Raw genomic sequence first — 15,971 nt, forward strand, 5'->3', positions numbered from 1 at the left:
CATAGCCTGCCCATTATAGTTAAAACGTTGATCATGTGGCATCCCTGATAAAGCTGGGCCTATTGGAGACAAAGTGCTGCGCTGCCACTGTCTGGGACAAACCAATAAACAAATGATGTATTCTTTACTGGCCAGATTCCCACATCAGTGTTTCGTGTCTCGAGGACAGACAGCCCCGTACAACAACTCAATGTGCCTAAGAGGTTGTCTAGTGCAGGACAGGAGGAGACCACAAAGTCCGTACTTGGACCTCAAATGTATGAAATAGGCCTGTCACAACACAACATCATGGTACACCCTGATCAAAGAAATGGGAACCCAATATTAATCAGAAATATAAGCGAGACACCTGACATCAACCCTTTTAACTTGCTCAAATATCTCTTACGTACTTGTGGCCTCCATTGGCTCATTTACCTGACATCATTCCCTCCGTGAGCAAATGATCCAAAGCATGCAGTCAAAATCTGGAGAAAGTGGAAAAGTAAGTGGACTTCGGACTTGTCTTTCTCTTCTTTGTCCTCTTCCATAGAGTCATCCTGCGGGGGACTGGGATCCGCTAGCTCGGTGGCAAGCTTCATCTCTACGCCACCCTCTTCTGCCTCAATCTCCGCTTCTGCCACCGCATTGCAGTAGCTGGAGTAGCTGTCGTACCGTATGCGTTTCTTGGAGTAGGCCACGGTATCGCCCACTAACTTTTCGCTGTCCTCTGGAGTTGCGGTGTCGGCGGCTTTGAACATGGTGTGCACCGGCATGCCGCAGATAGCAGCGGTATAGCACGTGTAGCTGTTATTGCGTCTCAGCACCCTGTAGTTGTTTTCATGTGGGCGATCATCGGTCACTCTATCTAGGTGGATTTTGTGCAACAAGTCCTTGTACAGCCCAGAGTCCTTGTGTACTGTATGATACACATGAACATCACTTTTCATGTTGTGGCCCTCGAAGCTAAATGTACCATTTGAAAGTGGAGATCTAATGGAGCCATTTGTCATTGACGCAGCTCTTCCTATAAAAACAATCCACAAAAGCTGTAAGTCAAAGCTTCCAAAAAAAGCAAAAAAAAAAATACATACAGAATTTTTTTTTTTTTTTTTTTTTAAGGGAATCTGTCAGCAGGTTTTTTCCACCTAATCTGAGGGCAGTATAATGTAGAGGCTGAGACCTTGATTCCAGTGATGTGTGCCTTCTGTGGTTTTGATAAAATCACTGTTTTAGAAGAAGAATATCACAAGATGACTAGTAAACCTGCTGCCATGTTCATGAGCTCTGGATAACCCCGCCCACACCACTAACGACTTTCTTTGTAAACTGTGCATAGGCAGAAAGCTGCTAGTCAGTATTGTGGGCGGAGTTATACAGAGCTCAGCAAGCATAATAAAGCTACAGCAAGCAGTCCAGAAAGTGATACACCACTGGAATCAGGGACTGCTCCCAGATGGGGAAACAAAAACCCGATGAGAGTCCCTTTAACAATTTAATGTTAAAGCACATTGGTATATAAAGAATTAAACTGATCAGAGTGATTTATATCATTTTAATCTTTAAGATGATTTAGGGGGACTTTAAGACATGTTCAAACATATCTATGTGGCTGCAGATTGATTAAGCAACATGGAGAAAAGTCAGCTTTGAGTAAATGAGCTGGCAGGCACCCATACTGACTGACAGGCACGGTACGTCAGCGAGCCTGTTGTCACCGCATGCGTGTCGGAAGGGAAATTACACAAAACATCAGTCCAGAACAGCGACCTGTCAAACAGTGCAGCTGGCAATCAGGCCAAGGAGAAGGTGCTAATCGGGGTTTAGTTAGGAGAGCGGAGTACTTTCAAGGACCGGTAGCGCACTTTGGTCAATTTTGTAAATGACCAAATAAGCCGGCAAGATTCCAAAGCGGATTATCTCTGCCTACTATATCAATCTGTGCCCAGTCTGTAGATGGCTTAGTAGGTATAAATAATCTTTCAGGCTCCCACTGATATAAAGAAAGGTGAAAAATAAAAATGGGTAGAGAAGGAGGCGTTTAAATTTGGATGCATAATATATGTGTTACCTGTTTTCTAAGGTACTTTCCAAGCAGTATGGTAACAATTGAGGGGGATGTCCAGTCCAAATTGATAGGTCGGCAGTCACTCTGTGCGACTGCAGTGTCATGAATCCCCCCAGAGCATGCACTGCGGGGATTCACAGATATCTGAGCGGGGATCAGAGGGTATGTATGAGCTATACATACTCCCGGCCAGGGAAGTCTAGTGGGCGTGGCCTCGCTCCATACACTTGTATAGAGGCCGCTCCCCATCTAGTGACGCGGCTTCAAGTGGGCGTGGCCTCACTCCATACAAGTGTATGAAAGAGGCCACGCCCACCGGCCAGGAGTATGTATAACTCATACATATGCTCCGGTCCCGGGTCAGAAACCAGTGAATCCCCGCAGAGCACAGCGAGTCTACATCACACAGAGTGACTGCAGACTTATCGCTTGGACCGGACAACCCTTTCCAAAGAATAGTGTTGAAATATTAAATGCTGATTGTTAATTAAAAAAAGGCCTAGTCATTCCACAAATATTGGCTTCTCAGATCAACGGATTTTGATAATGACAATGTCTGCTTGTTGCTGTACTGTCTCTGTACTTTACTACATGAGCAGAATTAACTCAGGATGGATTACATCTTTACAAATTCATTCAATCTATTCATTAGCACATTTTGCTGCTCAATTAAAATAAAATGTGCCTTTATAAAACGTAAAGAGTGAATGAATCCGTTCGATTAAATTGTATATAAGCAGTATGGAGAAAAACCCTACCAAAATAAAAGCTATACTTGTACCCATTTTTCTATTTTTAAATAGAGTAATAATCAAGAAGAAGAATAACCATATACCATATGGTATCCTTGTGCTTCCATTTGCTACAGACTCCGATCCAACTGCAGCTTCAGTAGTAGCGCTCGTTAGAGGCACCTCGCTTTCATCATTCCCCTTAGCACCAGGCAACTCTTTAAAGACAGCATTATCCTCATCTTGAATTTTATCAAGGCTTTCCTCCGATATCCGAGACATTGCTTCTTTCTTTAATCGACCTACAAAAACATCAAAAAGGAAAAGCCTTCATCTTGCGGAAACTTTCGTACATACCAATGACACTAGTCATAAATTTTGCTTATAAGGATAGGGACAGAAAAATCCACCATTACGAATATGCTATGTAATATGGCTGGGTTAATAAAATCGGCACCAGATTTGGGGATACACATGCTCCTCCTCGTGATCATATTGCTAAATCAGTCCATACACATTAAATGCCTGTCGTTCGGTCTGGGAACCATTCATGGCCGGTTCTCCCATATACAGGAGCACTCATTTGGCTGTGCGCTACTGTGTCCTCGATGAGAGAGCCGTCACCAAACATGTCTAGTGGCTCATCTCTGGGAGAACCAAGCGATCAGCAGTTAGAAATTAGACATGCACAATTAACATCTCCCCCAACAATCAGTTGCCCAGGGCCTCCATACACATTAGATCTTTGGCTGAGCCCAACAAAATCGGGGGTGCAGCCAACATTAGTTTAAGGGGTATGGGGGTCTTAAAAATAGTTTGACAACACCTTGCAATGGAAGTGTGCACTATGAGTCAGACAAGCTTCCTGAGCAGATGTCATATGTACATAGGAACATAGGACACTAGTTATCTGATGGTGGCCAAGAGTGTCTTTTTGGTCTGAGTCACGCCAATATACAGTTGAAGCCAGAAGTTTACATACACTATATAAAAAGACACTCATGCATATTTTTCTCAATATCTGACATGACATCAGATATAAACCTTTCCCGTTTTAGGTCAATTAGGATTACCATAATTCTTAACATTTGCCAAATGCCAGAATAATGAGAGACAATGTTTTAAGCATTTTTATTACTTACTGCAAAGTCGAAAATTTATATACACTAATATTACTATGCCTTTAAACAATTCTGGACTGTCCATATGATGATGTCATCTGTTTGGAAGCTTCTGATAGTTTTTTGGCAACATCTGAGTTAATTAGAGACACACCTGTGGAGGTATTTTAATGTACACCTGAAACACACTGCTTATTTGTGTAGCATTATGGGAAAGTCTAAAGAAATTAGCCTCATTCATCTATACAAACAATTATATGCAAGTACAAACAAGATGAGAATGTCCAGCCATCATACTGCTCAGGACGGAGATGGGTTTTGTGTCCCAGAAATTAATGTGCTTTGGTCCGACATGTGCAACCCAAGGACAAAAGCAAAAGACCTTGTGAAGATGATGGTGGATGCTGGTATGATTGTGTCAAAATCCACAGTGAAACGAGTACTGTATCAACATGGGCTGAAAGGCCGCTCTGCCAGGAAGAAGCCATTACTCCAAAAGAAACATAGAAAAGCCAGATTAATGTTTGCAATGCACACAGGAGCAAAGTCTTTACATTTTTGGAGACAAGTTCTGTGGTCTGATGAAACTCAAATTGAACTTTTTGGGCATAATGACCATTGTTATGTTTGGAGGAAAACGGGAGAAGCTTGGAAGCCTAAGAGCAACATCCCAAATGTGAAACTGTGATGGCAGCATCAGGTTGTGGGGTTTTTCTGCAGGAGGGACTGGTGCACTTCACAAAATAGATGGCATCATGAAAAAAGAAGATTATGTGGCAATACTGAAGCAACATAAGACATCAGCCAGGAAGTTAAAGCTTGGGCAAAAATGGGTCTTCGAAATGGACAATGACCGAAAGTATACTGCCAAAATCGTAAAGTGGCTTAAGGATAAGTCAAAGTCAATGTTTTGGAGTGGCCATCACAAAGCCCTGATCTCAATCCATGTGGAAATTTATTGGTAAAGCTGAAAAGTTACACCAGTTTTGTCAGGACGAATGGGCCCAAATTTCGACCAAATATTGTGAGAAGCGTGTGGCAGGATATCCCATATGTTTGACTCCAGTCATTCAGTTTAAGGGCAATGGTACCAAATACCAATGAAATGTATGCAAACTTTTGACTTTGCAGTAAGGTTTAAAAATGTCTTAAACCATTCTCTCTAATTATTCTGGCATTTGGCAAATAAGAATTATGGTATTCCTAATTGACCTAAAATGGGAAAGGTTTACCGTATATACACTTGAGTATAAGTTGACCCGAGTATAAGCAGAGGCACCTAGTTTTGCCACGAAAACTGGGAAAAAATATTGACTCAAGTATAAGCCAGGTATGCATTATCCCCTCATCCCCATCCTGGTATGCATGGCTCCTTATCCTATCCTTGTATGCATGGTTCTTATAATAAAAAAAATTCTACTTACCTTCCCTGCGCGCCCTCGCTGAATCTCGTTCCGGCACCTCTTCCAACCGATCACATGTCCCCGCTCATTAACGTAATGAATATTCATTCCACACCTAAGGGAGTGGAGAGGGTTGAATAGTCATTGCCTTAATGAGCGGGGGACACGTGATCGTTCGGCTGGAAGTCTGGCACCGGAAGGAAATGCAGCGAGGGAGCACAGGGAAGGTAAGTAGGATGTGTGCTGGAAGCCAGCGGCTGCAACTGTGCCCGCTGCTAAAAAGAAATGCCAGCACAGTAAATATTAATTTCTCTTTAGCAGCGGGCACAGTTACAGCCGCAGCCACCGGCTCCTTCCTCTGTGACCCGCTGCTCCCCCTCCGTCTTTCAGGGACAATGACTCATGTATAAGCCGAATGTGCTGAAAAACTATCCTTATACATGAGTATATACGGTATTCCGATTTCATGTCAGATATTGAGAAAAACATGCATATGTGTCTTTTTATATAGTGTATGTAAACATCTGATTTCAACTGTACATTAGCATACCTCACTGGTACACCATAACATGTTCGGGTCTTCAAGAAAATATAGTGCATGGATAATTTTTTTTAAAATAGGAACCTATGGGTATAATGCAGGGTCATCCTTTGGAGGTATACATAGGGAAATCCTAAAGTATACCTAATTGACAATGCAAAATGCAGCATGGAAGCAACTTGGTTTTCTTAAGATGTGGGATTTGCTAAAGTAAAATATACAGTGTTTTTTCAGAGCTTATTTAAGTACTTATGCTCACAATGGATACCGAGGAATTCTGGAATTTGAGGTGTAGACATTTATATACAGAAATAATATTTCTAATATTTTCTGTAAAAACACAACCAAGAAAAAAGAAAAACATACTTGCTATTTTCTTTCTCATCCATGGGCAAACAAAAAACCACACTAACAAAGCAAATAAAATGGCAACGCCTATTGATAATAATGCGGTGGCCCACACAGGAAAGGTCTGAAGTCCTAGCACTGAAGATGGAGAAAAAGAAAATGTAAATATTAAAATGATTGCGGCCAGATTGATTGAACACAGTGTACCTTCTGCATACATTTCTATACACATTAGAAGTAGACAGAACAAAAAAAACAAAACATTTGTTAATTATAGTAAGGCGATAAGACTATGAGAACTTCAAATCTTCTAGAAAAAAAAAAATATAATATGAATTAAAAAATAAGCCTATGGATTAGAATGCTTTATCGAATATGTCCTCTGATTCAAGGCTGGACAAAACCTGGTGGGTAGGATCATTCAGCCTCTGCCAAATATATGGAGCTAGAGGCTGGAAGTAGTCTTACTGTCCTAATCAGACAGTGTCATGATACTTAATAGCATTACTTAAATGTGCAGCCGGTACTTACATGGGGCACCAGTGTATAAAATGGAAAATACATTAATGGCAATGGTAGCAGCATAAAATATTGGTAGTGCCCGTAGTCCATTGGGAACTGGATCCTCCTGCAAGACCAAAAACAGAATTTTCTTACTGTGTGATATAATTACGGTAATCAAGGGCACACAAAGTAAATAGGAGTAGGAAGTGAAACATTGGGTGAACCTTATCATACACGTCCAATTAAATGGCAGTTATATTTTATATGACACACTACAACACCAAAAGGTGCCCATACATAATGTTACATTATGGCAGTAAGGTGCCGCCAAGCCGAAATGGTGCAGCAAGGCACAGATGAATTAATACGGCTTTGTACAGGGAAAGCATAAAGTTTCAATGTGTATAATGGTATACGTTGTGAGGCTGAAAACAGTGTTTTGCTTGACTAAGGAACACACTATCACCTGACTACCTATGAGCTCCCTAATATTAGATATTTGTAGATTGCTACAAGGCTGATGGAAATAAAAGCCCGTGCCCTAAAAGCCCGTGCCCTAAAAGCCCGTGCCCTAAAAGCCCGTGCCCTAAAAGCCCGTGCCCTAAAAGCCCGTGCCCTAAAAGCCCGTGCCCTAAAAGCCCGTGCCCTCATTTTGATTACAATATGGCAGAATAAGGTCCTATTACAGACTATGGTCCTGATTCATCATTGCCATTTTCCCTGTTTTCTGGAGTAATTAGCTCCTTTTTAGCGGCTTTAGTATGTGCGCCATGTGCTCCAAGTTTTGTGCCACTTTTTAAGTTGTCTTTATTTCAGTATTTATGATTTGTATAAAATAACTCTTAACCCAGATGTTTTAGGCAAATTCATGAAATGCAACTTGACAAATGCCAAACCTTTTAGTTGCATCTTACTCCAGTCCTTACCTGGAGAAAGGAGTCATGCAAAATTTCCAATTTGCTATATTTTCAAACAAACCTGCAAGTTTTTAAAAGATTTGCAACTTTTGGGTGCTGAAAAGTCCCAAAACCGATTAAAGACCAAAATTAAGAGCATATTTTATTTTGCACGAAGTTTATGAAGCACGTGGTACCATGTTGAAGAAATTTGGGCAAAAAAGGTCAGTGTATAAAGAAAGAAAAAAAACAAAAACAAAAAACAGAAAAAAGACTCAAGAAATGGCAAACAATGAGTCGGATCCATTGAGTATGACTGGCATAATTTTGGCTGATATATTCAAAATGTTGCAGAATATACAATGCTGTAAAGATTGGAAATTTCACCATGCACCATGTAAACCATTCCCGTTTTGTAACTTTGCCACAGCTTAGATTTACGTTTGGCCACAGTGTAAGAACTCCAGACTATCGCACATGTGTGGGCTAGTAGGGTAGGACATCCCATATAATCACCACAGATATGGAGTTCGCTTTGGACGGCCTCTACAAACGACCCCACATAGACAGACGCACACAATTATCTGAAATGACTGCATTCTGCCACCATTTCAGATGCCGCATGTTTAATGGTCACCATGCCAGAACCCAACGGATTTCAAGTCAAAAAGACACAGGGGATCTTGCAATGTTTTATGGCTACTGATCAGGCGACAAAGCAAGTGTGAACACAGTCTGTATTCATGTGCAGTCAGTAAAGAAACAGTAACCCTAGAAATGAATGAACGAAAACATGACCACATGGTTCATCATTCTGCAGGATCTTCTGCATGATCCTGGGACAATCAATCTTGTAGGACATGGATGTTAATCTCCTGCTCAGCTCTCCCATTTGTGAACAGTAAACTGATGAAATGTCAGAAACCAGCAAAACTGTAAATGCAGTTGTGTGCTCCAATTTAGGCTGTAACAAAATCAGTACGCAACTTTTTATGGAGATTAATTCTATTTATAAAGTGTAAAATGCATCAACATCCATTTGAAGGGCAAAAAATTAGATCTGGGTGGTCAAAAATGTAAATTACTTTATTTCTGGAGGCCAATAGATTCAGCCCGCACAATAAAGCACAAATATGGAACAATGAAATAGTTTACATGACATTACAAAATGGGGCAAACCGCAGAAACAAAAAATATTTAGTATTTCTACCATAACCTACATTGAAAAAAAATGGGATTTATATATGTCATTGTTTGATATTTTAAATATAATCCTGACAAAATACAAAATATACCAACACATTAAAAATGCAATATGGTATTCTGTACAACACAACCTAGTAACAATTATGTAAATGGATCAATCACCAGATTTTACAATGCAAAGTTCATACCTTATTATATAGATTTTAGATCTGATGAGACTGAAGTATACCTTTGAAAATATTTACCAGAATAGTAGAATTATTCCTACTGAAAGGTTTCCTGCAAGATAAGATGAGCTAGACTCATCCAATGACCACTTTAATATCAGCCATGAAAAAGCTTTCATTGCTATTGAGGCATGGATGCTCAATGTAAGTAAATCAAACACATCAGGTCTAAGACACCTATTTAACAGCATATGCAGGTTATACTGCAAAATACAGTGACAGATGAATTTACTGTCTGTTACACCCCTCCTGCATTTGCTGCCAGAGCAAAGGAAAAATCTAAGCCCTCTATTTTATTTTTCAATCCTATACAATCCCCTGCTGCCCAACATACCTTTACGAAATAAACAACAACAACAACAACAACAACAAAAAAACGCCTGCAATTGCCCCATATGGTATGGTCATGGGCAACAATCTGGCCATCCGGTGGGTATTTCCAGACCATGCTTGGTGCCCAGTCTCTGACATCACCTGTGTCATCCATGCCTCCTCTGAAATGTTGTGAGAAGCTCCAAAGACTACCTGGGCCAAATAAACTACAGTACGGCACTTAATTCCTTCCAACATGTGCTGGATACAGACTACAGTGCAAAACATTTAAGGTACCTTCACACGAAGCGACGCTGCAGCGATAGCGACAACGATGCCGATCGCTGCAGCGTCGCTGTTTGGTCGCTGGAGAGCTGTCACACAGACCGCTCTCCAGCGACCAACGATGCCGAGGTCCCCGGGTAACCAGGGTAAACATCGGGTTGCTAAGCGCAGGGCCGCGCTTAGTAACCCGATGTTTACCCTGGTTACCAGCGTAAAATTAAAAATAAACACTACATGCTCACCTGCGCGTCCCCCGGCGTCCGCTTCCTGTACTGTGTGAGCGCCGGCCCTAACAGCTGTGCTGTACTTTCACTTTACGGCGCTCAGTCAGAGCAGGAAGCGGACGGCAGGGGACGCGCAGGTGAGTGTTGTAGTGTTTGTTATTTTTACTTTTACGCTGGTAACCAGGGTAAACATCGGGTTACTAAGCGCGGCCCTGCGCTTAGTAACCAGATATTTACCCTGGTTACCAGCGTAAAACATCGCTGGTATCGTTGCTTTTGGTGTCAAACCTGACGATACACGCCGGTCTGACGACCAAATAAAGTTCTGAACTTTATTCAACGACCAGCGAATATCACAGCAGGATCCAGATCGCTGCTGCGTGTCAAACACAACGATATCGCTAGCGAGGACGCTGCAACGTCACGGATCGTTGTCGTTCTCGTTGTAAAGTCGTTTCGTGTGAAGGTACCTTAAGTCTCCACAAAAGACCACCACAGTGCATTACATAGTACCTCTCTAAAAGGGCCAAGTAAACACCAAAGAGCAGCAAAACTTACCCTCTTAAAAGCTCTAAATATCACAACATTTCATATGGGAAGCAGCAAAACATCACAGTGCAGCACAAAATACCTACAAAAAAGCACTAAAATATCACACTGAAGCACAAAATGCCTCCTAACAAGAACTCAAGTGTTAATTACTAGAATTGAGAGAACATTTGTTTGTTAAGCAATCCCCGGAAACGTTGTGGATGTCTGAAAGCCACAAATCATGGAGCCGCAGGCACTCGAACATATTATTCAAGCACGCCCAAGATTCTTGGATAACACGTTATCTGATATTGACGAGAGAGTGAGCTCAAGTACCTAACTAGAATCAACAAAAAACAAAGTGTAGCACAACATACCTCCACAAAAGCATTACACATATACCTCAGTGCAGTATAAAACCCTACCCAGAAGTGCCAAATACCAAGTTGTAGCACTAAATGCCTCCCCATAAGCCTTAAACACCTACAATGCAGCACCACAAGCATCAGCATTATCCCTCTTCCCACCCAAAAGCAGCAGTGTCAGACTCTCCACTTCCAACTCTGCTCCTCTGGCGGCAGCATTATCCCCCTTTCTCTAGCAACAGCATTGGCCCACTTTCTACCCTTCTGCAACTGGCAACAAATTGTGGTAAAATTTCCAACCCTCCGCGGCAGCAACTGGCCCCTTCCCACACCTGCGGCGGCACGGTCCCCATTCCCGCCCCTGCGCCGGCACTGTCCCCCTTCCCACATTAGCGGTGGCACTGTCCCCCTTCCCACACCTGCCGCGGCACTGACCCCCTTCCCACAGCTGCGGCGGCACTGTCCCCCTTCCCACACCTGCCGCGGCACTGTCCCCCTTCCCACACCTGCCGCGGCACTGACCCCCTTCCCACACCTGCGGCGGCACGGTCCCCCTTCCCACACCTGCGGCGGCACGGTCCCCCTTCCCACACCTGCGGCGGCACGGTCCCCCTTCCCACACCTGCGGCGGCACGGTCCCCCTTCCCACACCTGCGGCGGCACGGTCCCCCTTCCCACACCTGCGGCGGCACGGTCCCCCTTCCCACACCTGCGGCGGCACGGTCCCCCTTCCCACACCTGCGGCGGCACGGTCCCCCTTCCCACACCTGCGGCGGCACGGTCCCCCTTCCCACACCTGCGGCGGCACGGTCCCCCTTCCCACACCTGCCGCGGCACTGACCCCCTTCCCACACCTGCGGCGGCACGGTCCCCCTTCCCACACCTGCGGCGGCACGGTCCCCCTTCCCACACCTGCGGCGGCACGGTCCCCCTTCCCACACCTGCGGCGGCACGGTCCCCCTTCCCACACCTGCGGCGGCACGGTCCCCCTTCCCACACCTGCGGCGGCACGGTCCCCCTTCCCACACCTGCGGCGGCACGGTCCCCCTTCCCACACCTGCGATTCATCGTATTTCAGGTGATCTCTTGCATTAGAATTTTAAGTCCAAAATGAACCAAACGGGATTAGAGAAAACATACAAGGGAAAGAGCTACAACTTCATCCATGTTTTGTGTGTCTCACTTTTTTTGTCACGAGAATTAAATTAGTAAATATTCTGTGCCACTGCATTGTGTTGGTTAGAAAAATTACGCACTGCAGTGGTTTGGGGACATTTTTATACTAGTCTTAGTATGTTCCTTACACTGTCTCACCATCACATAAATACAATGATGGTCAGAAACCTTCTGCTGGAGCCTAGGTACTCCATTTTAGTCAATATTCATTAGCACATTGCATTTCTTTTATGTCAACATCCTACTCTTTATTTACTACATCTGCAGGGATGCGACCTGTTGATTTACCTTATTCAAGATGAAAAATTTAATCAACATAAAGAGACCACCAGACATCAGACCGGAGAGCAGTGGTGAAATGAACCAAGAGGCAACTGCAATGAAGAAATAAAAGCAGGGAGATTAGAAGAGGTTTTCTACCAAAATACATGAGACACAATATAAAGACACCTTGGAAAATAAAATCACTAAAAGCATCCGCCGGATATTCTCAAGGGTAAGCCGTTCACTCACGTCGATATGGTTAGCTAGATGCACACATGCATTCTAATGAATATTGCTATGCAGCTCACACCACCCTGTGCTTTACTGCATGCGCTGAAAGACCTTGTAGACAAAGCTCAGAAATGCACCTTTAAATGGAAAGATCATTATCATTGTGAAATATCGGCAAAAGATATATGTTTTACGTGTTAATAGATACAGGCTCCTCTGCACATTATGCCTTGCTATGATCACAGCATTAAAAGGGAATCTCTCACCAGCTTTTACTAACCCATCTGAGGGCAGATTAGTGTAGAGAGACACCCCTCAACTCCAGCAAAATATTACTTACCTGGCTGCTTGCTGTCATTTTTATGAAGTCAGAGTTTTTTGGTGGAGTCGGTATATAATGGACCGACTCCTAAAATATATAATACATTGGGTACAGTAGCACAATACAGGATGTGTTGTAAAAGTTTTCCTAAGAATTTGGGAAAGCTATGAAATGTCCTATAAGTGTCTGTTCTGTTCCTGATCTAAGGATCTTGGCTTTTAGTTGAGATGAATCTGTGCTGAACTTTATGCACATGCTCAGTAGTGACCAGTGCTGGGGGGTCCGGAGTAGGGGAAATTGAGGAATCGGAGGTTTGGCTTACCAACTACACAGCCCTGTCTGTAAGTTAATGAAACCTAAACTTGTTCTAGGTAAATAATTTTACAACATTTTAAATTTTTTTTTAGAATTTTCAGATTTCCTTTATGCTTCAAATTCCTACCACTTTCAGGACACTAGTTTGATGACAGTGTCTAGTATCACTTCTGTTTACATACTAAGGGCGGGTGCAGACTGACAGTAAACAGATACCCTCTATATAGCAAAGAATAGAAACAAAAGATATTAGACAGCGTTACAACTTTTCATTGTTTCTGCGATCACTGACTACAGCATGCAATTTGTGTCAAATGAGAGCGAGTTGGTCTAAACTGCACTTCATCTCATGCTTAGATAGCTAATCTGCCTTGCCCCTAATGTGTCAGTAGCATATATATGCATATATATATATATATATATATATATATATATATATATATATACATACATACATATATACATACACATATATATATATATATATACATATATACATATATATATATATATATATATATATATATATATATATATACACACATATACATACACATATACATACACACATATATATTATATATGTATAGATATAGATATAGAGAGAGAGAGAGATATTCATAAAAGCTCGACCTGCACAACATATCATTTTCTGATGTATCGCTTCCCTTTAGAAATACATTTAGTAATGGGCACAATTCAGTTATGACAACCCCTATAACAAGTCACAAGGTGGGTGACAGGCCAAAATCAATCAAGCACGGGTTGTGAAGGAGTTACTGTTGGCGGAAATCTTTCTCAGAAGTGTTCTTCACATAGGTTCACCCTACAAAGTCCCATCCAAGTTACTACATCTCATTTTTGCAAATAGAAGAGTACAACAGGAATCTGGACCAAAAACGATTGTTGAGAGCAAAACTATAAAAAAAAAAAAAAAAAAAAAAAAAAAAAGTGGGGCCAACTGATTAAACCTACCCACGTAAATCAGGACTTGCAAGGAACAGAAAGGACTCATGCAAAATCGTTCATTTTATCAAAAATGGAAGATTGCTCTGCCAAATCTCTTAACTTTCAAGTAGAATGGATTCCAAGATAGTTTGGAACCTTAATGAACTTATTAAATAGGAAATGAACATTCCCAACCGAACAGTCCAGAAATAAGGCAGGTAATACAATCCTCCTTAAAGGGAACCTGTCACCTGAATTTGGCGGGACCAGTTTTGGGTCATATGGGCGGGGTTTTTGAGTGTTTGATTCACCCTTTCCTTACCCGCTGGCTGCATGCTGGCCGCAATATTGAATTGAAGTTCATTCTCTGTCCTCTGCAATCTTGCCTTACACAGGCGTGTACTCCGGAGGACAGAGAATGAACTTCAATTCAATATTGCGGCCAGCATGCAGCCAGCGGGTAAGGAAAGGGTGAATCAAACACCCGAAAACCCCGCCCATATGACCCAAAACTGGTCCCGCCAAATTCAGGTGACAGGTTCCCTTTAAGAGCTCTGAAAGCCTTCAAAGTTTATTTCATTATAGAGGAAAGCTAGAGAAATCAGAGAACTCAAAAACGGCTGCATTTTTACATCAATTAACATTTAGAATGGGACATGAAAAAGAAATTGAACTTTAACTAGCGGTCCCACGATTACATTAGACATAAAACACAGGAAGAATTAGTGAGGAACATATTCAGTATTAGACAAGAAACACGGAAATGCTGAATCCATAAAAGTCTATTTCTGCCAGCATTCTGTAAAACAGAAATACCACAGATTAGGTTTTGAAAAAAATCTTACTTCTTTAAGTAATGGAATTCACTAGTGACTAATCTCACAAAATAGACAAAAGTAAAGGGTGCAAATAAAACGCTAAGAATTAAGTGCAATAAAATGAGCTGCCCATAGATGGTCACTTTAAAGCCATATATAGCAGCAAGGTAAATGTATGGTTCAATAGTTATAAGGATTTATTAAAGGTTAAATTTTAAAACACCGTAGGGTATCTCGACCCCATCGGTCCACAAAAAGGACAAAAACAAAAAAATAACAACACACCAAAAGTGAATTACACCATAAAAGTTCCAAACACAATTCCTTCTTTTAAAAAAAATTGAAGGAATAGGTAATACGTACCACAATACCACACGTTTGTACACTATATAGATGACCTCTAGGTTCAATCACCTCACAGTTTGAAGGTCATAAACGATACCTAAATTAGTAGTTATTGAGTGAATAATAGAACGATCTCACCCAGCGTTGCTGTTTTCATAAGGAGTTCGTAGGGCACCAGATGTCTGAATCCCAGGGGAGGATTATTCATATCCATACAATACCCTGCTTAAGACAGACTCGGACCCTGATTAGTTCATCCCCAAAGATGTGGCTCCCGACGCGTTTCCTCGGCTCTATTCATCAGGGGAGGCAAGCCTTTAGTATGAGGAAGTGGGCCGTTAGAGGAGTAATGGACACCGCACATTTATTCCCCGTAGCATTTAAAAAAAAAGGCTTGCCTCCCCTGATGAATAGAGCCGAGGAAACGCGTCAGGAGCCACATCTTTGGGGATGAACTAATCAGGGTCCGAGTCTGTCTTAAGCAGGGTATTGTATGGATATGAATAATCCTCCCCTGGGATTCACAGACATCTGGTGCCCTACGAACTCCTTATGAAAACAAAAATGTATATCTATATAAAAACCAGTAGCGCTTGTACCTTCATACACCTGCAGCAAATAGTGTCACGGTCACACCCATCCGTTGCTTAAAATAATAAAATATAAAAAGGAAAAAGACTATCTGCGCTGGATTGGAATGTCCCCTACAATATAAGAAAAGATCCTAAGGACTGATACTGAAACAATATATAAAACCTCCTGATAGGAAATACGAAGAACTGCATGCACATTAAAACTAATCAGTCATATA

General features: G+C 42.0%; 1 protein-coding gene across 5 annotated transcripts in view; it reads right to left on the reverse strand.

Moving 5' to 3' along the window:
* SLC20A2 (solute carrier family 20 member 2) overlaps positions 1-15,971 on the reverse strand; it is a 158,232-nt gene that overhangs the window by 13,033 nt on the left and 129,228 nt on the right. For all 5 annotated transcript variants that reach the window (XM_077274443.1, XM_077274454.1, XM_077274463.1 and 2 more), the window contains exons 4-8: positions 12,206-12,291; positions 6,723-6,819; positions 6,210-6,329; positions 2,883-3,080; positions 418-1,006 (exon numbers count right to left, since the gene is read on the reverse strand). In XM_077274443.1, coding sequence (XP_077130558.1) covers positions 418-1,006; positions 2,883-3,080; positions 6,210-6,329; positions 6,723-6,819; positions 12,206-12,291 — 1,090 coding nt within the window. The remainder of the gene's footprint in view (positions 1-417; positions 1,007-2,882; positions 3,081-6,209; positions 6,330-6,722; positions 6,820-12,205; positions 12,292-15,971) is intronic.

The sequence above is a fragment of the Ranitomeya variabilis genome, chromosome 1, assembly GCF_051348905.1.
Source record: "Ranitomeya variabilis isolate aRanVar5 chromosome 1, aRanVar5.hap1, whole genome shotgun sequence".
NCBI classification, from domain to species: Eukaryota; Metazoa; Chordata; class Amphibia; order Anura; family Dendrobatidae; genus Ranitomeya; species Ranitomeya variabilis.